Source organism: Dendronephthya gigantea, unplaced genomic scaffold, assembly GCF_004324835.1.
Source record: "Dendronephthya gigantea isolate DGI-Jeju-01 unplaced genomic scaffold, DenGig_1.0 000016F, whole genome shotgun sequence".
NCBI lineage: Eukaryota > Metazoa > Cnidaria > Anthozoa > Malacalcyonacea > Nephtheidae > Dendronephthya > Dendronephthya gigantea.
This window is the reverse complement of record NW_021163026.1, coordinates 1634150-1662138: the sequence shown is the minus strand read 5'-3', so window position 1 is coordinate 1662138 and position 27989 is coordinate 1634150. Positions and strand designations below refer to the sequence as shown.

The window sequence follows — 27989 nt, the reverse complement described above, 5'->3', positions numbered from 1 at the left end:
TACAGTTAAAAGTTAACTAGTCTTTTATACAACTGACCCCTGATCTTTCTCTAGATATCAATGCAAATTTCATTCGGTCACCATTGTCCCAAACTATCTTGGAACATCACACTAGTAGCCTGACATGCATCAGTGGCGCAAGCCAACCTCTATCAATTGTCACTTGGGAGAAGAATGGTCGACCAATCACTGACCAGAAGATTATGTCTCAACACCATCTACTTGACCAGAATGCAACCTCTGCAACTCTAGAGCTTAAAAACGTTTCTATATTGAAGGACAGTGGGTACTACAGATGCGTTGCAACGAATCCACTTTTACCTAACGAACAGAGAAAAAGCCAAGAAGCTTTTCTGACGGTTCAACGTATGTATTATCGCTCATAATTGGACTAGACCGACTCTTAATTTCATTAGGCTGCCATTTATACTAGAGACCTAATGAGGTCTTGCCACATCCTATTAATTATGTAATATACCACTTGAGTATTTAATAATTAGACCCCCTCTGCACATTTATGGCTGGCCATGCATGCCCCTTCATTGTCCCAATAGTTCAGTACAAGCATTCCTATATCATTAAAACCAGTATCCTTAATCTCCCACAGCTAAGGACCCCCGGCCGCGCATCGAGATCCATCCAGTGAACACCATTTCCCCAATACGCCGACCGCTCCGCCTGGACTGTGTCGTTGTTGGGGTACCACCCCCCGTCGTGTTCTGGTTACATAACAATGCAAGAGTCCACAACACTTCGAACAGAAAGGTTTATCCTAACGGGTCCCTAGTGATCTTATCGTTATCCCTCCCAGATAACGGTCATTATTCTTGTAATGGGACAAACAGCAAAGGCTCCGTGGCAAGTTTTGATATCTCTCTAAATGTCGCTTGTGAGTTGTGACTTAATGTGTTGCACTTTCAATTAATGTATACTAGATGGTGTGGAGTAATTTAATAGATCAAGTTTCCAGTGATGTTTCTAGTTACAATAGAGACCTTAAAGTTAAAGGCCCGTTTACACTTGCAATTTTTGCTGCGATTTACAGGGACCGCGGAGCAGGGTGGCTCGCTAGGCTTTAGCCCCACCAATAATTTTTCCGTAATTAGTCTTTAATTTCCAATATTTTTTAGTTCGCTCAAATTTACAAGCAATACAAGCGCCAAAATGCTGGAAACTTTACATAGGGCAAGCATTTGACCATTAAAACAGCGTGGTTATCCATTTCAAAATATTTGACATCATAACCAAAGCATGGTTATATTGTTTAATGTTTGTATATGAGCGCCAAACATGCTGGAAACTTTACATAGGACAAGCACTTGACCATTAAAACAGCGTGGTTATCCATGTCAAAATATTTGACATCATAACCAAAGCATGCAAGGTTATATTGTTTAATGTTTGTTATGAGCGCCAAACTGGGGCCAAACATGCTGGAAACTTTACATACTATCTATTATTTTCCATTGAATCATTAAATTGAGAAGCATTTGCGGCGATTTCAGAGACCTATATTTCAAAAATCGCAAGAAAATGGCAGCAAAATCATAAGATAATTAAGACTAAAATAGTTTTTCAATGTCTGGGTATTCGTCTAGACATTGACTTCCATTTCAAGAGGAATCCCGCAAACCAAACGGTAGTGAACGGCAGTCGAGTTGAGCAGATTTGTGATCCACCAAATCATTTTCCTAAGCAGCTTCAATTCAAATGGTATAGGAATTACAGGACGCTGCGGACTGGCGGTAGAGATACCATTTTACCGTCCGGTAACTTAGTTATCTCGCCTGTTTTGAAAGAAGACGAAGGCGTTTATTTCTGTGCAGTGTGGAACGATTTCATGGAAACAAGGTCGTCTACGGTTGCTCATCTCACAGTGAATGGTAAGTTATGAATTCGCAGTCTGTACTAGCTGAATCTGTCAAAACATGTTAACCGTCGGGGTACCTCGTATATCTTTACAGTTCCTCCATACTTCCTGACAAAGCCTTCGGGTCAAACAGTGATATTGGGTCAAACGCTTCACATGACGTGCAAAACTGACGGAGACCCCAAGCCACAGCTGACGTGGCACCATGGTAACATGTTACTAGGCAACACGTCACGACTAACGTTAGGCGCTGATGGAAGCTTGGTTTTGAGTATCGTGAATAGTAACGATGCTGGACAATACAAGTGCTCGGTCAAGAATGTTGCTGGGGATAGTTTCGCTTTGGCGACGGTTGTTGTTCATGGTATGTCTTATCAAATGTCAGCTGAACTAGCGTTTTCTGTTCTAGACAGCTCTATCAGTTCTAAGCTGTTCTTTCTAGAGGTCCAGTAAGGATCATCTCTTATTGATCCAGTGTTACTACAGGAGGAAACCTAAACTAAACTAACTTTATTTATACTGGATAGCCCTATCAGTTCTAAGCTGTTCTTTCTAGAGGTCCAGTAAGGATCATCTCTTATTGATCCAGTGTTACTACAGGATGAAACCTAAACTTAACTAACTTTATTTATACTGGATAGCTCTATCAGTTCTAAACTGTTCTTCCTAGAGATCCAGTAAGGATCATCTCTTGACCCAGTGTCAAATGGGCTTCATGCGTTATACGAAGTGTGGTCTTTTTATTTTTATGTAGTTCCACCAAACGGTACCATCATGCCTAGCGACACCACGGTGGTTCTTGGAAGTAACGCCACGTTCCTTTGTCTCTTTGCTGGCCACCCTCGGCCCGTTACAAAGTGGTATTTCAAACGAGCCAATGAGAGAACAGTTCGTCCTGCTAATACGTCATCTCGATACATTCAAAGCGACGGGAAGTTGGTTGTTTTGAATGTCAATGAAAACGACAACGGATTGTTTACTTGTGTTGGGGAAAATGCTGTTGGCTCGCAGAATTTTTCAGCCAGTCTTACGGTTTTAGGTAATGTTTCCTGGTTTGTTCACCTTCAGGAAACATAGCTAGAAAACAATGTTTCCTGGTTTGTTCACCTTCAGGAAACATGGCTAGAAAACAATGTTTCCTGGTTTGTCCTCCTGTTGGAAACATAGCTAGAAAACAATGTTTCCTGGTTTGTCCTCCTGTTGGAAACATAGCTAGAAAACGAGGTTTCCTGGTTTGTTCACCTTCAGGAAACATGGCTAGAAAACAATGTTTCCTGGTTTGTCCTCCTGTTGGAAACATAGCTAGAAAACGATGTTTCCTGGTTTGTTCACCTTCAGGAAACGTGGCTATGAAACAATGTTTCCTGTAAACAGTCTTCTCATTTTTCAGTTCCAGCTCGCTTAGTGAAATTCCCGCGCAATACGACTGTGAACGAGAGCGGCGTTGCCGATATGACGTGTAGTAGCCATGGACACCCAGAACCACAAGTCACATGGTCAACAAATGGAACCGTGCTGGCCAATAGCAGTAGAATAACTCTTTACGGCGGAAATTTGCAAATAAGGAATGTGAAAAGAGGCGACACGGGCTGGTATTCGTGTACTGCCCGTAATTATCTTAATCATCAAACAGCTTCAGGGTATTTGACAGTTCAAGGTAAGGCAATGTCGTTACCATTGTAAATGGAAAAGGGAAAAGGGTTTTTCAAATGCTTTCTGTGTTTCCCAGTTTCGCCGACGATTCAAGCAGTTCTCGGACCTCCTCGTGTCCAATGGAAGAAAAAGATATCATTCTATTGTAAAGCCGACGGTGTCCCTACACCATTGGTGAGCTGGTTGAAAGATATGATTCAAATCCAATACGACACAGAGATCTATGCGCAGGGGACTGGATTACACATCACATCCGCTGGGCATAACCACACTGGGAACTATACTTGTGAGGCATCCAATGTGGTTGGTTCTGTCAGACAGACGAAGGAACTTATTGTTGAAGGTAGAATTTATTAGTAAGATTTTAGTCCTCAACTGTTCTTCCTAGAGGTCCAGTAAGGATCATCTCTTATTCATCCAGTGTTACTACAGGAAGAAACCTAAACTAAAGTAACTTTATTTATACTGGATAGCTCTATCAGTTCTAAACTGTTCTTCCTAGAGGTCCAGTAAGGATCATCTCTTATTCATCCAGTGTTACTACAGGAAGAAACCTAAACTAAAGTAACTTTATTTATACTGGATAGCTCTATCAGTTCTAAACTGTTTTTTCTAGAGGTCCAGTAAGGATCATCTCTCATTGATCCAGTGTTACTACAGGAGGAAACCTAAACTAAACTAACTTTATTTATACTGGATAGCTCTATCAGTCCTAAACTATTCTTCCTAGAGGTCCAGTAGATCTCAGCTCTATCAATTCTAAACTGGTCTTCCTATAAGAATAATCTGTGATTGACTCTTCTTTCATTGAATTAACAGAATTCTTTCGCGTTCTGTAGTTCCTCCAAGTGAACCGAATGACGTCATATTCGGTAAAATTACGTCAACTTCGATCCAAGTATTGTGGCTGCCTGGCTTCAATGGATATAGTCCTATTACTTCGTACAAGTTAGAAATCCGCATGAACACTTCGGATACCTGGAATACGACATCGGATGAGACGAAAACCAAAAACTTCACGTTCGAAAGTTTAAGACCCTTTACACTGTATCATGTCCGCGTGTTTGCTCGCAACAAGATAGGATGGAGTAGGGCGAGTGAAAGTGCCATGACTCGTACTGATCAAGACTGTAAGTAAAGGTTATGGTATTTTAATGCTTTGACCAATGACTAATCAATATTTTTTTGGTCTCAAAATCAGCGGATCTTTTGACAGATAGCCCCCCCCCCGAATTTCGTACGCCAGGTTTTTCCTCCCTGGGTACGAGGTTAAGCACCCCTCGCTCACTTGAGCCCCCTCCCCTCCCTTTCACAGCTATACTAGTCTTACAACTTGAGCCGACTTAAGCCCATTTTCCACTAGGCGAATTTATTCGCATGACGCGAAGCGATATCTGGAATCCAGTGATGTGGTTGGTTTGCGAAACTTTGATTCGCCGCGAAAAAGTAGAATCGCTTCCTACTTTTTATCTGTTCGCGCGAATAAATTCGCCTAGTGGAAAACGGGCTTTAATAAACGGCTTATTCATCTGCTATTTCCTCAATCAACACAACCCTCGTTTTACTTTCTATTCCAGCTCCGTCCAGTCCAACCAATCTCCGATGTCAGACGATCAATTCCAGTGCCATATCCGTTAACTGGGACGAGCCTTTTCGACCCAACGGCGTTGTTCGTCAATACATGCTTCAGTATGGTAACCAAAGCAACGACGAAGCATCGACTGACGTCAGCTTAACATCGTTGACGTATTTTGTAAAAGAACTAAAACCGTTCACTCGGTACAGGTTTCGCGTCAGAGCGGCAACCGGAGATCATTCATTGTTGTTCTGGGGGAACTATTCTTCGTACGTGACCTGTCAGTCTGGACAAGCAGGTATCCGAAACAGGGCATAGCGTTAACAGGGTTGGAAGTTGAAGCCTGCCATGCTAGAGCTCTCCCAAGAGAACTCGTTCATTCTAAAACCGATTCATCTTTTCAGAAAAGACTAAAGCGTTCATCTTCTTAACCAATGACGATACATTAACCATGATATAAATATTTGATACAGGCTGTTGTAAAATGCAAAATTTATCAGCTGATCAAATTTTTTGTTTCTCAGCCCCAACAAGCTCACCAAGATTTTTACGTTTGTCCCCATTGGGACCTAAATCGATCAAGGCTACATGGCAGGTAATCTACTCATAACAGGTCTCATAACATGTGTCATTCACAGCCAAAACGATTATTTTTTCATTCAACTGCGGCTTTGCATCTATAGACACAACTTTAATAAACGATTCTTCGAAAGCACATTTCTACCGTTGATATTAATTTTTCAGTGAAATTTATGCGATCCAATGTAATGGAGCGATTTTACGATCCAATTCGTGTTTGTTTACGCATGCAGCGCTGTGACGATTCAAAACTGAACGATTTCAACAAAATAACATCGTATTTTATTTTCAAGGAAATTCCCAGGGGTTCAGAGAATGGTATTGTGATGGGCTATGACCTTCAGTACAGAAAACCGAGTGATCAGAATTTTACAGAAATATTCGTTATCGGAAATGGTACACTTGAATGCAATATAACAAATCTGGATCCATATTCTGTATATGAGGTCAGGGTTGTCGCCAAGACTGTTGCCAGGGGTATTTGGGGTTCCTGGGTGGCTTCGCGTACATTGGAGAGTGGTAAGTGTGGATATGTTTGGCTGGTTTAATTTCAGATTTCGATACAAATTAAAAGGTAACAAATTAAACTCGCTTTGTTTATTGAGTGAATTTTCACGCAATTTACAGTTCCATCCGGGAGACCACGCAATGTCATCGTTAATGCAATAAGTTCGAGCAACCTGTCAGTGAACTGGGACCCACCACTTTTGGAGAGGCAAAATGGCGTAATACGCGGTTATGTAGTGTTTTACAAATTGACAAATTCTTCAGAAGTACCTAGGAATGAGACGACAGCAAACAGGACAAGCGTAGAACTATCTGGGTTGATGATATTCACGAGTTACACGGTGCAGATACGAGCTTTTACAAAAGTTGGGCTTGGACCGCATAGTGATGAGTCCATGAATAGAACTTTGGAAAGCTGTAAGTTCATCTGTAAAATGTATCAATAAGAGTTGATCTTTATTCTTTACTGGATCTTTAGGAAGAACAGTTCAGAACTGATAGAGCTATCCAGTATAAATAAAGTTAGTTTAGTTTAGGTTTCCTCTTGTAGTAACACTGGATCAATAAGAGATGATCCTTACTGGACCTCTAGGAAGAACAGTTCAGAACTGATAGAACTATCCAGTATAAATAAAGTTAGTTTAGTTTAGGTTTCCTCTTGTAGTAACACTGGATCAATAAGAGATGATCCTTACTGGACCTTTGTGAAGAACAGTTTAGAACTGATAGAACTATCCAGTATAAATAGAATAGGTTTTGTCGAAGTTTCCAGTGGACACGTTTTCCATATTTCTCTTTTTATATTTTTCTATGTAGTTCCAGGTCCTGTGGCAAATCTAATTCAAAATATAACCACAAGTTCAATCATAGTATCCTGGCAACCTCCGCGTACCCCAAATGGTATTATCACTCATTACACGACGTATTTAAACATTACCACTGTTCGCATGTATCGTCGACACGAAACTAACGTCACCATGTACAACGTGACGAGTCAGTCACGAGAGATAACTACGGTGGTTACACGAGTCGTGCTCAATGGTCGCTATGGAAACGTGACGTATTCTCTCTGCGTGGCGGCGCGAACGAGTGTCGGTTATGGGCCATGCTCTCCTAATCTTGCTTTTACGACAAGTAAGTTCTGGTGAAACTTCGTTTGAATTGAATTAAATTGACATGCGTACGTGTGGGAAAAGGCAACACTTTATCATAATCATCTTAGGGTTCTATAGAGTTCAGGGGTTACCCGAGTGATGTCGCCAGGGGAGAAATTGGAAATAGGGGTCGGGTGCACTGTCTCCCCAGTTATTATCCTCAAAACCACCGGGGAAATAAACTGTGGGAGGGTACGTTCCTGGAGGGAACCGCCCTGGGGGAGGGTACATAACGATCTGATATGCGATCTCCTTTATCGTTTCTCTCTTTATCATTTTAGATTTTACGAAGAAGCCATTCTCTCAAGATGAGAGGTTCACGTCTTCGATAGTGGACGATCATTTGCCTCTCATAGCTGGTGGGGCGGCCATTTTGTTTGTTTTTATCATTGCTATCACCGTATGCTGCTTCATTAAACGAAAGAAAAGAATGAAAGACGGTAGGTTTTTAACTAGACTTTGTCGAGTTGTTTTGCCGACTTATACACCCGATATATTCTCCCATTTCTTTTTTAAGATGTCCCCTTTTAACCCATTCCTATATTAGAAAAATTCTTCCTATTTCACTTCGCTAAACACCGCAGGTTAAACTTTTTTCTTCTTTTTTCTTTGTGAGCGATTTGTAAGAACGTAACGCCGGAGAAAACTGTTTAGAATTAAATTTGAATTCCAGGGGCCTATTTTATCAAGCCCGTTTAGCCTTAAACGGTGGATAAGTCAAAGTCAAAATTAAATAATACTCTTACATCTCTCTTGAATGAGTCAACTTGAATATTATGCACTGAATATGTAGTTGTGACCAGTATCTTTGTATTAAGGTAAAAAACATTTAGTTCGCTTGTTGAATAAAACGTTACACTTGCTTTCTCTTTTGAACTTATCCACTGTTTAAGCTAAACGGGCTTGATACAACCGACCCCAGAACCTTGAATTTATTCATATTACTTCTACTGACAATCATTTCATTTCATTTTACTAAAAATGAAAACTTAACATGAGTCGCATGCATGACTCACCATGCACTGGTCTATTGAACACCGTTTACTATATCCCCCGATTACAATTTATGAGGCCTAGCGTCCCATAAAATTTTATCAAACTAAGCTTATGTAATCTAAAGTCTTAAAATCTAAAGTCTTAAAATCTAAAGTCTTAAAATCTAAAGTCTTAAAATATGTCCACAGATCGAGTCATTAGAAAGTGTATATAAAACCCGTAAATACTACCCTAACAACCTTTTTAGCAATTAATAATACGATTATAAGTCTCTGATTTGGATGCTACAAAGTCTGATGATGCTACTCAAGTATCTTCTGCCCGCCTGGTCGAAGAAATAAGAACTATGCATTCTCAGCACGTACCGTTTTGAGCAAGGTGTATGCGGTGAAAATTGCTTGCGTGATTTCTTTTTCCTCCTTGTTTTTGGCTTTATCAGGATGATACTGTCGCAAGGCTGCGCGGTAGGCTTTTTTCAATTCCTTGTCGGAGCAGTGAGATTCAAGATTGAAGAGCGCGTAGGCTTTGGCGATCACTTTCGGCCGTAACTCCTTGAACGCTTGCAAATCGAAGTTGAAAAACTTGTCGAGCAGCCTACCGATGCGATGGTCTGCCTCCTCGATTGCAATGCAACAAACAGCGCCCACGGCTATTTCAGCACCGGCGACCGCAAAACAGGCAGCAGACCCGATTGTGACACCCGCCATACGTGTAAAATCGACGATCATCTGTTTTCTGGCAACGGACGGAGCGAACTCTTTCTCCTTGTTGTATTGTGAAATAATGGCGTAACTTTGATAAGCCATACTCGCAACAATCAAAGCTGGCCCGAACACTTTACTTCCATACGCGCCTAGACTTGCTGCGAGGCTCGAGGACTCCACCAGCGCCATTCTCGTCAGGCTGTACTGCACAACACTGATACCCACGCCAATACCCGCTCCGATAAGCGTCGGTTTCACCGCTTGCGTGAACACGTGCAAAGCTGCTTCCCCAATAGTCTGCTTCCCTTCCCTCCATAACTCAATTTCATCCATAAGTGAACAGAGGATCTCAGTTGCAGCGCTGATCGCAATCGCCAGGCCAGCAGACACAACAAGTTCTTTGTTCGCTCTGGCCACACTTTTTTCTTTTTCTGCCTGCTTCGCGATGAGGTTTGCAGGTTCGTCGTTCACTCCAGGTATGGAGTTCTTCCCATCTCCAGCGATCACTCGTTCCATTCTCGCATCAGCTCTTTCTTTCTTGATCTCTGCCTGTGCCAAGCAGTCCTTAAAAGTGTCGATTCCCGCCTTCAGTCTTTCTGTATCTTCTTGCAATTTATTTGGATTTCTTGCCTTCTTTAGTGCACCTTCTTTCGCTTTCACAGCATTTTCTAGTTTTTCAATAATATTTTTGGCATTCTCGATGCTGGTCTTCCAGCCTTTCACATTTCGACTTTCCGATGCTATTTTTTTCAATCTGTCTACGTTTGAAAGAAGCCACTGATAGACCTCGTTAGCTGTTGGAGCCTCGACGACAATTTCATGGCCAAACTTCACGACTTCATTGAATTTACCACCTTTTTCAACACCTTTGGGTACGATCACGTCAACTCCCGTGAGGTCTTTCCCTTTTCCCTCCCAATAGTCTTTCCAATGCGTAACAGATTCTTCCAGTTGCCATTGTTCGTCACTAAACTTGTATTGCACACTAATCATGTCCCCTGTTGCATCATTTACGAACACTGCGTCCACGTATTCTGGCGTGGTTACAGTATTTCCCTGGGCGTCCTTGTACTCCCCTAATCCGTCACCTTTTATGCATGTTATCGGAATTCCCTTTTCTGCCGCCTTGGCCATTACGCGGGCATTGACGATTTCCTCGAACGCGAACCCGCACGCGTTGGTAAGGTCTTGAGGAGTCCTGCTATCATCGAGAACAATCTGCCATTTCTTAACGCCCGTGTCTCTGAAGGCCTTGTCCATATGCGGATACGCCCTGCTCCGAAGGGCGACCTCCAAAATGCACGCTTTCTCATACTGTTGTATAACGTTGAGGTTTAATATCGTTCTCTGTCCATTCTTGAAGGTCACGTATAATAACCAACTGTTCCTCTTTATCCATCTCCCAAGATCTAAACTCTTCCAGAGAATATGGCTGCTTAACCCAACCGTCGCTAGCTGAAGTTCTTGTAGCTGGTCTTCGGTCATCATTTCTGACGTTTCTTTATCGACTTCCTGGCTGTTTGCTTCGATTTGCTTCAGTTCGCCCTTCATTCCAAGTTTTTTCTCATATTCTAGCATTTGTTGCTCAAAACTTAAGAATTCCTTCGCGTCCTGAATTGAAATGTCAATCTTCGGTTTCTTTTTAATCTCAAATCGCGAAGAAAAACATTCAAATTGAACGTGAAACTGATCGGAGGAGAATTTCTGCGTTTTTTCTTGGTCGAGAAAACAAAAGATGCCCAATGAAAGAACCTTCCCCCATGTAGGCACAGCATATCTCTTTTTCACCTTGAAGCCAAATTCCGCTTGGGCGCTTGCAATGAACTTTGACGTCGGTTTTAGTTTGATGAAAGTTAACAAAACGACATGCGTCTCTCCGTACCGGCATTTTTCTTTCACAAATTCGAACGACAGGGATTGGCTTTTCACGAAATCTGGTGCGTGAAAGAACAAGGTGGCTTTTGCTTCATCGACATATAGGGTCCTACCGTATCCTACGTTTACACTCTCTTTGGAAGATGCGGGGATATCAGAATCGATCAACGCACCTTTAGAAATCATCGTGTCGAACGTGGTTGAAGACGATACCCCTCTATCCGCAAGTTCCCTCCAATAACCCCCAACAGTATAACAAAAATCATCGCCCAAATCGGCAACGGCATTGCGCAAACCAGATTGTGTGGGGTCGGAACCGTAAACACTGATCTTCTCGGATTGTTGCAGATCGTCGTGGAACAAAGAATATCGATTTTCGTTGACGGATTTCGTGCGAAACGTCAGCTCCTTGTCTCCCTTGCTTTGATTTTCCTTTCGGATTTTTTGAAAATAATGCGAAATCTTTCGGTCCGCGTCGATTTCGAACTCGTGATGAAATATCTCGTGAAGATCGCTGCACAGTTTCCGATGTAGCAACTGTAATTCATGCTCGGGTATTCGAACCAATGAGTGAGTAATGTTGTATTCCATAACGTATTTATAAATGTCCGACATCGTCGCGTTTTGCGGAAGATCCAGCCTCATTTTGAGCCTAAATTGGTTCCTTACTTCACACTAGATTTTCACCTAAAAGTTTTTAATTTTTGTTAAAATTTTTGTATCTGGTAAATAAGTAGACCGGGGCGTGGTGCGACATTTACCGGCAAAGAAACCCCCCCTGACCCAAACGTTTTCACCGGAAATTTGTTGACGATGAAGCGAGGCATTGTTTTAGAGACAAGCGAAATGAGACTCCAATGTAGCAGTCTCGTGACTTCCGGCCAGCTTTGGCTGGTGGCCTAACCCCATTTAGTCGTAATTGTCGTGAACAAGTTATTTTCATCGATGAGAAATAGTTCGGATGTATGTTTATCTTTATTTCTGTATCTAAATCGGTCATTGTTGAATGCACACCACTGCTGCACATACACAGAAATATGCTCAATCACATCAGCCACCTTGACATTTGACACCACGACACTCACGACTAAATGGCAACCAGGCATTACGTAGCTTCGAAGCAGCTACGAATCATTTTTTAATAAACACTTGCTTCAAACGTAAAACGCATTCTCAAATCTAAATCATTACTAATTAAGAGGAGATTTTTTATTTATTATGTTGCGTATTTTGGTGGGAAAACGCTCAAAACCTAGGCTAAAATCTTTTCGGCGTACCGCTCAAAATTAATTTATTTTACTTTTATTCTTTAAGTTATGTTGTGAACTAAGTTTTGAACTGTATTTGGTGAATGCAAAACACCAAACAATGGAGTTATTATTTCACAATAATAAAAACATCGAAAAAAAATTCGGAAAAGCCGAAAATCTGCCCCTGAGGTCCAATTTTACGTCAGAAATCGATTTCTGGGGAGTTATGGCACATTTTCCAACCGCATGACAACATTCTGTGCATGCGGTAAGCACGCGCTTAGCAACGATTATCGCCTAGACCTTATAAAATGCTATTTCTCCGATTCTTTTGCATACCCTACCCCAACAATTACTCAGAATTATAACAGAATGATAACATGTAAAATTCAGACATTTTGAAGACAACAGAGAACAAAAAAAGCGAAAAAATACGGAATTTCTAAAGTATATGGTTGCTATGGGTGAGTATTAAATTTGAGATAACAAAGCAACCTGTTATTGATTCTTGTTTTAACTTATAATACAAATAAAGCTTATAACTATACGTTGGTTTGAATATACTATATGAATAATCGTTTCAACCGCTATCGTTTAGTGGTATTCCGGGGTCTTTAGCCCAAATACTTGCTGAGATATTTAATGTTTTGCTTCTGCCCGACAATATTGTCGGGAGTAATAGTGACCAGACGGGAATTGATAGTTTAGCCGGGCTAGCTCGGCAGTGCCAAGATGTCGCTTCACATATTATTTCATTGTAAGTCTAAAATTGCATTCATATGGAACCGGGCCAGCCCGAGTCTGGCGAGATCCCACCTGAACGAAGCGAGATCTCGCCTTTAACGGGCTCATATAAAAACATCAAGCCCGGCTTAACCGTCTCATATGAACAGGCCCTTACCGGCTTACGTAATACAGCATCCCATTCTCTGAATCTCCTTAGGGCCCAATTTCACGGGCGCTTTTTCTTGGCGAAATGCGAAATATTTCACCTGATAATAATTCACCTACTATAATCTCATATTTACTGCGAGTTTTTAGCTAAGAATATCTAACCTCGTATCTAACAACAATGATTGTATATAGGTAGTTCTTTTCGGCATCAGTCTGGCGTCGCACAAATGCTGGTTTTCATTCAGTCAATAGCTATAGGCGCAGATAATGATTATTGTTAGGACTTACCGATTCGAATATGACGATTTATGGTTCCAGAATCCTCGGGATGTCCCTCTTTAAGCCCTAATTCCACGGGCTAAATTTTCGAGCGAAACGCGAAATATTTCGTCTGTTTAGACGGAAAGAAAAATCGGACGAGAAACGCTTCTGTGACCGGATTCACATCAGACCAGTTTCCCGTCTTAGGCGCAGCCTCGTACCCAGGCGCTTTTCATATTGGAAAACATAAAGACTGCATTCAGCGTAATATAGAGATCTGTGGCTAAGATGTGCGAGCGCGCAGCACTGATCTGGCGCGCAGTGGCTTAGCCGCAGATCTCCATATTATGCTGAATGCAGATTTTATGTTTCCCAATAAAGCGCCTGGGTACGAGGCTGTCTTAGGCGAGTTTCCCGTCTCTCAATATGAATAAAACTAAAGTCTAGCAGCCTGGCTACGACGTTGCATCCTATTGTATCAGTCAATGGCTTTAGGCACAAATAATGATTATTGTTAAAAAAGACTTAAGGGCCGTTTACACTTGCAATTTTTGCAAATCTCTACTATAGAAGAACAATGTAGAACTGATAGAGCTATCCAATATCAATAAATTACTGTTAGTTTAGGTTTCCTCCTGTAGTAACACTGGATCAATAAGAGATGATCCTTACTGGACCTCTAGAAAGAACAGTTTAGAACTGATAGAGGTATCCAGTATAAATAAAGTTAGTTTAGTTTAGGTTTCCTCCTGTAGTAACACTGGATCAATAAGACATGATCCTTACTGGACCTCTAGGAAGAACAGTTTAGAACTGATAGAGGTATCCAGTATAAATAAAGTTAGTTTAGTTTAGGTTTCCTCCTGTAGTAACATTGGATCAATAAGAGATGATCCTTACTGGACCTCTAGGAAGAGCAGTTTAGAACTGATAGAGCTATCCAGTATAAATAAAGTTAGACAGGTAATAATAACACTATATCAGCACTGAAAAGTTCATTTTTCTGAATTTCTTCATAGGTAAAGAAATAAAACAGTCGTTTAATTTTCAAAGGTTAGTTCATAAGCTAAAGGCTGTGTATTCAGTTTATTTGGAGTGCAAGACTTGTAAGATCGCTCCATGTGAATGAATTAAATTTTCTCTTTTCTCTCCAGAGGTGCATTTTCAATGGATTCGTTTGACGATGGAGAGTCTTCGTACGTTTCTCACAGTTCTAAACCCATCAACGCTTATTCGGTCGAGTCCAGCAGTGTTCATAGCCAAACTAATCCAAACAATGCTTACGCCATTCCGGAAGGCCACGACGGCCCTCGATTGGGTCGCCTTCGGAACAACTCGATAACACTCGGCTCTGAAGCGAGCAGTTACGACGCGCCATATTCAACGATCGCCGAAATCGGAATTGACCCAGCAACTGTCACCACCCCCGTGGGTACGCCGTGCGCTGAGGGGAACCCGCGGCAATTTGTTAACGCTTTGTACACGGAACGGGAACTCGAGGACGACAAGGGTGAAACAGGGACACTCGACTCATGCACGGCATTTAATCCCGTATACGAACCCAGCTATCCTCAGCAAGCCTACGACGAAGGTGTATCATTGCAGGAAGAAAACGCGCAGGGGGGATGGGAAGATTTTCCCGAGGGTGAAGGTCCAGCTAGTTTACACACGTACGGCGTTTTAGTTCTGCCTCCACCTCCCCCGGAATATTCAGACTACAGCGAGGACACAGATGAGTTTCCACATGCCTACACGAACGCTGTGACGGACTTTTGATGTTTTCCCATGATCTCGAGAAAATACGAAATATTGTTTTTCAACCGGCGAATTTAACAAGATTTTAGGATCTAAGAAAAGCTCGGCAGGGAGGAATATTTAATGTATTATTCTAAAATGTTCTTTGTCTTCAGATTATTCGTATCCTGCTCGAAACATCCTTCTCCACACTAAAACATTTGCATATTTGAATTCTGAGAACACCGAAATATATTATTTTTTTATAATATTGTTTTTAAACCGATCGTACTGACAAGATTTTGGGGAAGTTTCCTTAGTAAAGTTTGACTTTATCAAGAGAGAGGAATATTTAATATGTTATTTTAAAATGTTCTTTGTCTCCCGGCTTATTCAAAGCATTCTCCCCTGCAGTGAAAAGTATGCATATTACTATTGTGCATGAAATGTGAATTGTGAAATATTGGCTTTCACCCGAATTTAACGAGATTTTAGGGAAATTTTCTTAGAAGAAAAGCTTGAGAGGGAGGAATGTTTAATATATCATTTTCAAATTTTATTTGTCCCCAGATTATTCAAGTAAATTCTACAGTAAAAAGTTTGCATATTTAGATTGTAGAAGCACAGAGAGCACTGACTATAGGCAGATTTAGCGCGAGGACGTGAACGTCAAAGAGGACTTGAAAATGGCGTTACGCGTCCATCCATATATGGACATGCCACGCCATTTATTCGCCATTTCCAGGCCGTGTTTCATCCTCCAGATGTTCACTGTGACGTTATGTGTACAAAGGTTCTGTAGGCAGTTAACAAAACATATACAATATCTACGATAATTTTGAAACGGAAAATGGAATTGTAGCAACCACTACAAAGCCAGATTATATTCGTATTATCAAACCCATTTTCTGTCGTGCCCCTTTGACATACGCACCCCCTGCATCTTTCGGTACACTTGACCGCACAAAGAAACGCTGCAACTGAGTAGGCGTCGCATCTTTCAGATAACTTACCGTTAGGTTGATTGCAGCAAATCTCGCTTTTCTGAAAAATACCTCTGATTAAGGAAAAGAAGTTCTTCCATTTATAATCGTGAAAGTTGATACATCAGTGTAATGTCTATTTCAGGTGAGTATTTTTATGTATTAGTCCAGATTTCAAGTTAAACAACTAAAGCGATTTACAGTAATTTCATCATATAATACGTCAGTAATATGCTCTTCCTGGAATGCTGATGTGGTCGGTGTTTGGAAGGCACAACTAGATTTGTTTCATCTTTCTTTTTAGCGATGAACAAACTAGACTTTCAAGAACTTCTGGGTGAAAAGGAATGGATTTTTGAAGATATTATCGGCAAAGGACGTTACGGTTCTGTTGTGAAAGCGAAAGAAGTCCTCACCAGTGAACAGTTCGCGATTAAAGTCGTCGAATACGAATCCAATGACCAAAGAAAATATCGTTCGCGAGAGTTGAGTTTGTTGGTGATGAATACATCTAAGCACAAAGAGAACGTTATGCAGTATTACTATGCGTGGAAGAAAAAATATATTGATAATGAATTTCTTGTTATTAAAATGGAACTGTGCTACCGTAGTCTTGATGTTTACATGAAAGAGATGAGCCGTGAGGAAACCCAAGCTGGTGTTCCGCCATGCATCTCAATCGTAAAGGACGCGAACTTGTATAAGTTTGTCTTCCCTCAAATACTGAATGGTCTTGATGGCATTCACACGATGAAACCAAGATGGATTCATCGTGATATCACCCTGGCAAATATTCTTGTGCAACTTCCATGCCCCAAGTTAATTCGGGAAATTCAAATCAAGATTGGTGATTTTGGTCTGGCCAGGGAACTGCCAGTGGGAGCCGGTGTTCATCTCAGTGATCAAGCGAAGCTAGACGCCATACGTAAAGATTCGGCTGAAAGAACTCTCTACCAAGCTCCTGAATTGTCTGGACATAGTTATTGTGAAAAGGTGGATATGTACAGTGCTGGTATTGTGTTGTACCTCCTGACCTCGTGTCCTGAAAACCAAAGCGAAAACCAATGGCCGTCTGACGTCGAAATGAAAGCATTAAGAGATGGCCAGCGTGATAGAAGTGATCTTTGTCATGATGATGAAGTACTTGCCGAACTGCTGTTCTCGTCGTCAAGTAGTCTTCTGCACAAAAATCCAAAGCAACGACCGAGCGCTAGAGAGGCTTTGTGCAAGCTTCCGCTTCAACGAAACAAGGATGGGGATTTTGACGAGGACGGTGAGATTTCCTTTCAAGCAACCATCAATTTATTGTCAGAAAAATTTACGGTGATTAACAAGTCACTCGGTAGGGGATCTTATGCAAGAGTGGTTTCGGCTGAACTTAGAACTGACAAAAAACAGTACGCGGTGAAAATCATTAGGCGTAAAGACGTTCCGGAAAAGTATAAGAAACGAGAACTGAGTATTCTTTCCGAACAAGTAAAGTCTTCCACTAGCCATAACAATATCGTGCGATACTACCACTCGTGGGAAGAAACAGTCAATGGCCGCTCCATTTTTTTTATTCAAATGGAACTTTGTGACAAGGATCTTCGATCGATTTTGCAAGAAAAACCGCACATCGTCGACAACGAACTACTCCATAAACATGTTTTCGAGCAAATTCTCCGAGCCTTGATTTACATTCATGACAAGGATTTCGTTCATCGGGATATTTATCCACCAAACATCCTGGTATGCACACCTTGTGAGAAAACTATAGAAACCTGGGTAGTCAAACTGGCAGATTTTGGTCTAGCAAGAATGATTGATCAACCTTCCCAGTCCAGTCCCGATGAACGCGAAGAGAAACTGTCATCCAGTGCAGGAAACCGCTATTATCGTGCACCAGAGATGTGGAAAGGTAGTTATGGTAAAAAGGTTGATATATACAGTGCAGGTGTTGTCCTATACAGATTGTCTTGCTGTTTAAAAGATGACAAAGAGATAGAGGATGCCCTTTTGAAGTTGCAGGGAGAGAAAATGGTGGATAGAAACATCTTGAGTGTTGGTGGTGATAGGCTTTACGACCTCCTGAACAGCCTTGTAGAAGAAAAACCAGAGAAGCGTCCTGATGCTAAAGAAGCTAAACAAAAGTTTAAAGAATACCTTTCCAACAAAAACCCTAACCCCAGCAAGAGAAAAGAAGAAAAACAAGAGAAGCGTCCTACTGCTAAAGAAGCTGAACAAAACCCCGACCCTAACCCTAACCCCAACCCTAACCCTTCTCTTCCTCCCATTGATGTTTTATCACTGGACAATGTTAGTCATACAAAAGGTGAACCCACGCAACCAGTTGAAAATCAACGTGACGATAATGTATCACAGGATGAAACTGATAGTCAACCAGATCACATTCCTGCCACGACTACGGGACGTGTTCAATTTGAAGATGATGATTTTGAAGATGGGTTACGCTAATATATAGACCATGACGCATGCATGCATGGCTTTTAACGGCAGAAATAATGACATGAGAATCTTTAGTTTAAAGAACAAAGATAAGGAACACGTAATCAGTTGAAGGTCTTAACATTGAACGTTTAAAAAATCTTTTAAAAACACGTAGATTAAGTAGACCTAAATATTCATGCGATCTTTTTTATAATAGTGATTTTTGTTCACATTTTGCATGTACTGTATTGCTTCTGGCAAGTCTAGGAATAGTTTTAAAACTTTTTAGAACACGTTCTGCATGGTGCTATTAAAGATTTTTTGTGATCTTCACCAAGTAATTTATTCCAGGCTTTAGGCCTGCGAGTCCGGGTCATCTCAGAGAACCTTAAATACAAAAGTATTCAAAGTAAAAATAAATAACTTGCATGATGAAGATCTTAAAAAGCTAGTTTTAAACTTTTTTGGCAACTTTGTAGATGTTTATATCATAGTATAAAGAGTTAAATATTACCAACTCCTTTAGCCAGATTATGACGAAAGTGTTTTCTTTCCTTTTGCGTTTAAATCATTGCAAACCAGATTTACCAGACCAGGAAAATTAAATTCGCGAAGTGAGAGATACAACACAAAATTTAACACAAAACGTCTTGTGTTAAATAACATGGAATAAAGTCATCTTTGTTTCAAGTCGCACCAATTTTCTGAGCTAAATCCAACGCAAACTACAAAGCCTGTGACTATTGATCCTTGTATGTTTTATGTCAACATAACCTCATGGGCGCCTAGTTACCTTCAATTGTAGAAAATATTGACACGTCATATTAGAACAAAATTAATTAAATGTCGTCATGTCATCCTTAATTCATTTCCTGCAGTGGCCGACTGTAGTTAAGGAGAGAATTGGCCAGTCAGAGTTGTGTATTTCTGAGTTAACTAGGATCATAGACAATGAATTGTCTATGGCTCTATGCTAGGAGTTAACTGGGGCATACATTTGGGCAGCTAAGGAGGGCAACCTCTATCCTAGGCTGCCTCTAGAGAAAACTAAGGGTGCGGGGAGGGAGGTCATACTCGTGATTTGGACAAATTGTCCACAAGCTTGTGCGAATCACCGGAGGTAAATGAGGGTGCAATATCAATTGAAACTTGGAAGTTAGTGCACGCGTCAAACATGCCTTCCAAAGCGGACGAAACAGCTTTAAAAGACATTGTAATTCTGGTCTTATCATGCAATGCTTTTAAACTTTCAGAAAGAAAACACCTGATCGGTTTTTTGACTGCAAGGATTGGCAATCACAGATGACGTTTCGATAAAAAGGACCGCAGAAAATATGCAACACTTGCTGAAAGATCCTTTCCTGTAAATACCAAAATAGGAGTATTTACATATAACAACCAGTCGGTGAAATACAGCAAAACAGCCAAAACTTGCATCCAAATTGTCTGTTGCTGCCCCAATTGCTCCTGGGGTTTGCTCGGGGTGTCCCACTGGTTCCCACCAGGTTCCCACTGGTTCCCCAGCTCAGTGGGTGATGCGGACTCCCCCCCTCCCCCATGGCAACGCAGCCCTCGTCTCTGCTGCTCTCAAGAACCGGACAGGAAGAGGCGTAAACTATCCAGTATCCATACTTATCTAAACTGGAATCAATACTCAATATGTCGTTGCTTGTGTCAGACAAATCAAACTGCAGTTGGTAAAGAATTTGGAGGAATCATAGATAGCAAGAACCAGCAGGAAGCGTGTGGGAGTGAAACGATTGTTTAAAGTTCATTGCAGGAATTTTCTTTCGGCGGTGTTTTGAGCGTCTGATATAAATCAAACAGCAACGGAAAATATCAAAAATTTTAACAACACAGGTGGAGAACGACTCTCACGGAAATACTGTTCACGACTTCCGATCGTAGCACACACCGGCAAGTGGAGATAAGAACACTGGAACTTGTATAACAACACTGTAGGATCTTCAAAATGCTCGCAAGGTTTGTTACTTAGCATTTTCACTATTTTGTACTTAATAGATTTTAGTTGATGTTTACATGTAATCCTACGGAAATGATGTTTCGCTTTTTTTTCTCGAGGCAGTAATAAACAGGGCTAGACTGAGCATGGTTCAGTCTATCAGTCGGTTGTGAAGCGTATTTTAAGTGGTTTTATACAAAAAGCTTTTATACTAGAATTACAATTTACAATGCCTTGCCAATTTGCTGGGAAAGAACATAATTTTCTTCTCTGATAACAATTACAGCCGTGCTCGCATAATGGGATAAAAAAATCAAACGACAGGTGTAGACATTAGATGTATAATTTCAAAACAACTAGGATTCCTGGTCTACTTTATAGAGCTACAAACAGCTACAGGAATCTTCATTGATCGAGGGACTAAATTTTAGTTTATATATCAACGTATTAGGAGACAGAACTTCAATAATGTGAACATACTTAGGCTCAGGACGTTGCATTTGAACTGGCCTATGTATGCATGTGGGGTATAATTTTATAGGGTGCTTTTATGAGTTAATGGAAGAAGCCTTTTCATGGCTGGATATCATAATAATATTAGTAAACAATGGTAATAATTTAGAATTGTGTTGGGACATAACATGGGTCTGTATATATTATATAGTAACAATGTTGCTGCTATACAGGACTTAACAAATTTAGGAGTGTGTGAACAGGTGAAATGGGTCAAATTTTTATCCATTTTTATTGTACTCTGAACACCTGAACTGGCCAAAGCATATAAGGTCACAAACTCATCAGGTTCAGTTTGAAGATACTGTTTTTGCCTGCACAGCTGCTTTCATATATAATCCAGAGAGGTTTTTGCTCCCAGAGTGTGTCACACCTTTCACGAATAATTTAAATACATATTTTTTTCTATTCTTTAATCTATTCCTGGATGTTTTGTCCTAAGCTAGTAACCTAAATTACCCTCCACCCTATTTCATTAGCCTTATATGTTGAGGAAAGACTGTATGTGTTTAATAGATGAGGAAAAAATGTTGAAATTTGACAGAAATTGACAGAACATCTGCCATCATTAATATCCACCCATAAATTATACAGCATTTTCATGATATTGGCATTTTGAATTTTAAAGAGTAAAATTGTCACTCCTATTTGTGCCTCACATGAAAATTCCACAAAACAGAGAGATTTAATCAACCTAAGCATATCTGCTACGCACCGGATAACCAGTTAAACTTTAGAAGTGATCAAGTCATAAAAAATGTTAAACTTAATGCTAATTTTTTGCAGTAAATACTTATATATGATGCAAGTCTCTTGATCAGATTAAATCTGGCATTTTGCTTTATCTGCCTTGCATGAAAATTCCTATCCAACATTTTAATTTAGTGGACAAGTTATTAAAGTTAACAAATTCAAGTGCATCAGCTTAGTAATTCTCCTGACAAGGCTTGTCAGTATAATATATTTTTAAGAAAATTGTTCAGAGAAATTAATTCAGAGTATATGCTAAGGTCTGTTCACACAATCCAATTTTTTCGCATCCAATTCACTTTTGATGGATGTTGTATAGTCTGTTGTCTTGTAATGTATATGAGCAGCAAATCAACAAAAGCCAATGCAGTATTGCATTATCAGTAACAGACTACATTCCATACATCAGAAGGAAACTCGATCCAACAAAGCTAAAGTTGGTTTTCGTGATCCTAAACTGGCCGTACAAATATTGTGCAAACTTAGACCACTGTAGTGACAGCATTTATAGTTGAGAATTAATATTTTCACACATTTGACCAAAAATGAAATAATGTTACCCAGCTTGTCCAGATCTTTACGATTTTTTGAACATGTAAACAAGTGATCATTTATATTTCAGGTGCTGTAATAACTTGGTGCGACGCTATTCCATTTTCCTTTACAAGTACCCATACATTTTTCTCATACTCACGCCAATTTTCCTTGTCATTTGCGTGGTGTTTTCATTCGTACCAGCAGTTGGACCAGATTTTCCAGATTTTTCAAAACCAACTGAGGTATGGACTGTGGTTAAAGGTTTAACAATTATTTAGGTCAATTGAGGTTAGACAAGTTAAAAAGAATTAACAAACCGAAGTTTGTGGATGCTGACTACTGAGGTTGTTAATGACAAACAAAGGCTTGATAATACTGCACAAAACCCTGACATAAAGCTAAATCTTCCTTTTCCTAAAGCGGAACATTTGAAAGAGAGTATAGGCTTCAGTGCCTCAATGGTGCTAAATTGTGGAACAATTCACCAACTGAAATTAAAAAAGCCGAGAGCTTTTTAAAATTTAACCTGTTCTAAACTACACTGTGTATAATAGTATTGAACTTTTTATAGTGTACCCTGTAATTTATGTACTTTAAATATTTTATCATGCCCTCCCTGGAAATCAAGGAGTTAGCTTGTTTAAATAAGTTTACCTTACCTTACCTTACCTCACCTTACCTCACCCTACTTTACCCTAACCCTTACCCTCACCTCACCTCACCTCACCTCACCTCACCTCACCTCACCTCACCTTATCTTAATACTTCATATCACGTAAACACCAATAGACTGACTGATAAAAATTACTATCCCCGGAGGGCGCCATCCAGCTTTCGTGCAACCCAAAGACTTTTCATTTCTTCAGGGTTTTGAACCTCGCGGAACGGAGATTATGAAACGTATCGTCACTCAGCAGGAAACGTTGAAGGCCGCTATAAGAAACAACGACGTGACGTGCGATTCAACTGGTGTCAACAACTCGCCCATTAGAAAGCGCCGTAGCTCACAATCCTCTCAGATCTGCAACACGGGGAAGTACAGCCCGTACAGGTATAAAAATACGAGTGCAAAAGTATACAAAACATAAAAAATTGAAGAATTTTAATCCGTTCGTAAATGCAAGGAAATGAACGTGTCAAAAAAACGTGACCGGCGTTTTTTTTTTCAGGAAAGCCTTATAGGTAAGAAGCGGTTTTTGTTTATTGACAGGTACGCATCAGTTGTGACGGTTTACGAAGGTGGTGGAGATCTCTTCAACGCAAACGATTTAAAGTCAATTTGTGTGCTGGAGGAACAGGTTGTACGGGACACACCTTCTTCTAATTTATACTGTTCTTGTCCATCATCAACACACGAATGTGGTTTATCATTGTCACTGGGTAGTTACATTGCATTCATTCAAAATCGATCATCGTGCCACGACCTGACCGATAGCGATGTGGCCTGGGCTAAAAATCTCCTCACGACTTGTGCGCCTGCGCATTTCTCGAAAAAACAATCCACGATCGCGGAATGCGTTCAGCACCGAAACAAAGAATTCGTTAAAGATGTCTTCGACTTGCTCGTCGACGTCGATTTTTTGCAGAACAATCGTAGCACGGTGCTTAAGAACGCCATGGCCTTGTCGCCAAGGTTTTACGATGAGGACTTTGCCCGCGATATTTATGACCAGCACCTCTCCGACGGCAGCCCAGAACGAAATGGCGTGAAGCTCGTTGCCTTCGAGTTCGGAAATTTTAAATTTGACCAATTTAATTTTCAACTCTTACTTGACGCAGTGTTTCCCGCGATTGGTCTGGTCATGGTAGCGTTAATCTTGTTCATTTACACTCATTCCTTACTCGTTATGGCTTTAACTGTTTTCTCTGTGATCACTTCCGTCTTGATTGCGTACTTCATATACCATCAAATATTCCGTTTGACTTTCTTCCCGTTTTTAAACATCCTCACGTTCATCTTTCTTGTCGGAATCGGCGCCGACGATGCGTTCGTCTTCACCGACGTCTGGTCGCAGGCGAAGCGAGCCAAGCCCGACGGCAGCGTCGTGGACTGGATCGAATACACGCTCAGTCATGCCGCCCTATCGATGTTCGTAACAAGTTTTACAACCTCCGCCGCATTTTATGCAAATGTCGTGTCGAGGATAACGGCCATCCGTCTTTTCGGCATTTTTGCGGGAACCTCCATCCTGATCATGTATTCGCTCATGATCACCTGGTTTCCAGCGGGCGTTATTTTCATGGAAAAGCGACGACAATCCCGTCGTGCTGTAGTGAACCCTTTCGAATTGCAAGCCAACCCTTCGGTCAGCCCCCATCCCACCCCACAACCCAACGGGGAGAATTCTCAATCGAATTCCGAGGCAGAGATTGCGAAAGATGTCGAAAACACCCAGCAACCCTCGCGCCCGTTGCCATGTCGCTACTACGACATCGTACGCTCGAAATGTTCAAAGTTCATGCGCAATCTTTTCGAGAATTGGATTCCGACCAGCCTCCGTGGCTATCCGATATGGCTCATCGTTTTTCTCGCTTTGGGCGTCGGCATGATTTGCGCCGTTACGGTAAGCCCCGGACTACAGCGACCGAAGTCCGCCGACTTTCAAGTTTTCTCCAGCTCTCATATCCTAGAGCAATATGAACTCAAATACAAGAATAAATTTCGTCTCTCACAAACAAATGATGATAACTTTAATGTCCTCTTGTACTTTGGCATCAAGGCCGAGGACAACGGGAATCATTTGGATCCAAACGACTTCGGCGAGTTGGTGTTCGATGATTCGTTTGATATTTTACTTCCCAAATCCCAGGAATGGTTCTTGAGAAGTTTGTGCTCGGAAATCCGGAAGCAAAAATTCTTTGATCCAAATATTCAATGGACGTGTTTCCCTGAGGTAATTTGGAGTATGCTAAAGGTCTGTTCACGCGATCCAGTTTTGTTGGATCCAATTCACTTCTGACGTATGAAATGTAGTCGGTTATTGATAAAGCAGTACTGTATTGGCTTCGGTGCATTTGCTGCCCATAAACATTATAAGACAACAGACTATAAAACATCCATCAGAAGTGAATTTGATCTAATCGTGTGAACAGATCTTAAATTAGCTGCATCTATCATTTATCATGTCAAGGCATCTGCACGCAGTCAATGATTTTTTCATATCCTTTTTATTGTAGCTTTTAAACCAGTGTGTTACCAACATGAACTGGTCCCTACCGTTGAACGAGACGCAGGTGGGGTACTGCCTTCAGACGTCTTATCACCATAGATGCTCTGATACAGATAGAACTGGATTGTTCTTTCAAGCAGGCAAAGTCAAGGGTATTGGCCTTGAAAATTTCCAACGAATATTCATTACACAAATGACTACGAGACAGTGGACGGCTTATGGTCAGAAATTCAAGATTTCGAGAGCAGTGTTTTAGACGAGGCACCAAAGGGAATGCAGGACGGTTGGGCGATATCTTGGATGCGTTTCTACGCTTTACAGAAAAACCTCGGCACCAGTACCATCTCCTCGCTCGGTGTCTCCCTCGCCATTGCATTCGTAGTGATGTTATTGACCTCTTTGAACTGGGTTGTAAGCGTATATGCCATAGTGACCATCATATGCACCCTCGCCACGACAATCGGCTCGCTTGTCCTAGACGGCTGGGAACTGAATATTCTCGAATCCATTGTGATGTCTGTGGCCGTCGGTTTGTCCGTCGATTTCACGTTGCATTATGGGGTGGCATACAACGTTTCGTCAGAAAAGGGAAGAGTGGACCAAGTCAAGTCCGCCCTCGGTCATATAGGACCAGCGGTTACATTGGCCGCAATAACAACGTTTATTGCAGGTAAGCACTAGGGGAGGGGTGACGGTCTACTCGAGGGGAACGTATACACGCGGGGAAAACTCTGTGTTGAAAAGCAGGAATAACTAAATTTTGAACAAGACTTCTTGCCATTGAGAATTTGTTAATTTTTTGCGTAAACACGAACGAATGGGGTTTAAATGGGGTTTAAAAGGCCCATTTACACCATGAGATTTGTCGTATACGGTTCTTACCCTGGCGTATGTGAACGTGTGAACACACGTACAAACATGACACTTTAAATTCAACCCTGAGCAGAATTGAATGAATATTGTGGCATAGGCCCCCTTTTGCATTCGTCAGAATGATAATTGCATACAACTTATCGTGTATAGTTTGAATAGGCCTTTAGAAAATCAGTAATTCACCAATAAACCAGCCCTTTTTTCTTCTCCAGGCGTATTTATGATGTTCTCAACAGTTCTGGCGTATTTTCAACTTGGTCAATTTCTAACATTGGTCATGGCGATAAGCTGGCTGTTTGCCACTTTCTTTTTCATGTCCTTGTGTTATTTTGCCGGGCCTGTCGGACATTTTGGACAAATTAACTCGAAAAAATGTACATCGTGCAAGGTATACGTGCGTTAGATATTATAGTCATATTATAGTCAATTTTACGGTTGCTAAATGATTTTGAGGTTTGAAATTCGTTTCAGCAATGCACCAATCGTAATCAGTATGCAAGCATGAATTCTATCCAAGTTTAGCGACAGAGATCAGGTTTAAGTATTATATACAAAGGTTTACGTCTTTTATTCTCCCTTGGCTTTTGAGCTTTGCATTTGCAAGAATATGAACTAAATTTTCTGTTGTTGACGTCGTTGAAAAGTTTCGATCTGAACTAGCCGCTTGGATGAATGAGAAAAGACCGGTCTATAATTGTTTCTTACCAGTGCGGTTCATTTTTTAATGTTCTATAGGTCCCTAACGGAGGTTAACCCCAGAAGCTCGAGTGTAACATGAAGTATATCAGGAAGCAATTCGGGAAAATCGGGACGTAACTATAGGTTTGTATACCGGTGAACTCTAACACAACTGGAGCGATTTCCGGTAAGAGAAATATGCGTGATATGGAAGCAATGGTTTTAGAAATGTAGAAATTTGATGAATTTAGATGGACTTCTGTATAATGTTGTATATTTTGATGTAAATAGGGTATTATCCTTTTTGATTTGATGTATGTATAATTCTGCACAATTTGAATCAAATTAAACCGCACACAAGCAACAATGGCATTTTAAGTAGCCATTCGTGGTCTTGTGTTTATGTAACGGGTTTTTTTTGCCTTCATGGTAAAAATACTTGACGTGTTTCGAGGCTCTTGAGAAAGGTCCTTCTTCAATTCCAATGAAATTTGAAAAGCTGTTGTTTCCGAGAACGTTTAAGATGAACAGTGGAAGGAAAATTGCCACATAGCACGCTGGAATTTTTCATGTGCATTTGGAAACTTTCATTGAGGCTTTTGAATAGACTCTGCATGGTTCCTGAACGGCTGGAGAACTATTTCGGTATTTGAAATATCGTATATGATAAGTAAATGCGCTTTAAAACCACTGTATTAAAACTCCTGTAAGTTAAAAGGCCTTATTTTTGCTCAAAATCTAGCGGGAATGATATTATTCTGCCCTTTTTGACCCGAAGTTCAGTGGCGTTTTGATTTTGCTAAAAGGATATATTTGACTATCATCTAATTCGATGTAATCTAAATAACATCGCTGTTGGGAATCTTTGTTTGAAAGAAAGTCTCTTTCTTTTCGAAATTCTATTATTGAACATAGCCAATTGTGCGCCAGCCAAGCATAGCATTTATACTGTAGTGTGTGGATAATAAAGCCTCAAGAAAAAACAAGTGGCATATAAATCCACGCAGGCTGATCTTTGCGATCATATATTTGTTTTTTT

At 40.8% G+C, this 27989-nt stretch overlaps 3 protein-coding genes and 1 pseudogene across 3 annotated transcripts; 3 read left to right on the top strand and 1 right to left on the bottom strand.

Moving 5' to 3' along the window:
• The first annotated feature begins 60 nt into the window (after positions 1-60).
• LOC114520396 (roundabout homolog 1-like) lies at positions 61-15345 on the top strand. Its single transcript, XM_028540643.1, has 16 exons — positions 61-366; positions 608-889; positions 1599-1883; positions 1965-2234; positions 2625-2909; positions 3261-3527; positions 3600-3866; positions 4363-4653; positions 5101-5397; positions 5624-5694; positions 5972-6197; positions 6306-6602; positions 7002-7319; positions 7621-7779; positions 14339-14372; positions 14474-15345. The coding sequence occupies exons 1-16, from the start codon at positions 204-206 to the stop codon at positions 15093-15095; spliced, it is 4134 nt and encodes a 1377-aa protein (XP_028396444.1). The 5' UTR covers positions 61-203; the 3' UTR covers positions 15096-15345.
• Positions 8192-13526, bottom strand: LOC114520397. Its single transcript, XM_028540645.1, has 2 exons — positions 13347-13526; positions 8192-11601 (listed from the first exon to the last, which is right to left on the bottom strand). Exon 2 carries the CDS (start codon positions 11557-11559, stop codon positions 8680-8682), a length of 2880 nt encoding a protein of 959 aa, XP_028396446.1. The 5' UTR covers positions 11560-11601; positions 13347-13526; the 3' UTR covers positions 8192-8679.
• A 703-nt stretch (positions 15346-16048) lies between the features above and the next one.
• LOC114520709 (probable serine/threonine-protein kinase WNK2) lies at positions 16049-18997 on the top strand. Its single transcript, XM_028541031.1, has 2 exons — positions 16049-16181; positions 16341-18997. Exons 1-2 carry the CDS (start codon positions 16169-16171, stop codon positions 18491-18493), a joined length of 2166 nt encoding a protein of 721 aa, XP_028396832.1. The 5' UTR covers positions 16049-16168; the 3' UTR covers positions 18494-18997.
• Positions 18998-20072: 1075 nt separating this feature from the next.
• Positions 20073-27393, top strand: LOC114520472 (annotated as a pseudogene).
• The last annotated feature ends 596 nt before the right edge of the window (positions 27394-27989 follow it).

Coding starts and splice junctions, on each gene's coding strand:
- LOC114520396 (XM_028540643.1), top strand. CDS start 204: ATGTCTCAACACCATCTACTTGACCAGAATGCAACCTCTGCAACTCTA. Junction 5,398..5,623: donor CTGTCAGTCTGGACAAGCAG/GTATCCGAAACA, acceptor TTTGTTTCTCAG/CCCCAACAAGCTCACCAAGA. Junction 14,373..14,473: donor CAGTCGTTTAATTTTCAAAG/GTTAGTTCATAA, acceptor TTTTCTCTCCAG/AGGTGCATTTTCAATGGATT.
- LOC114520397 (XM_028540645.1), bottom strand. CDS start 11,559: ATGAGGCTGGATCTTCCGCAAAACGCGACGATGTCGGACATTTATAAA.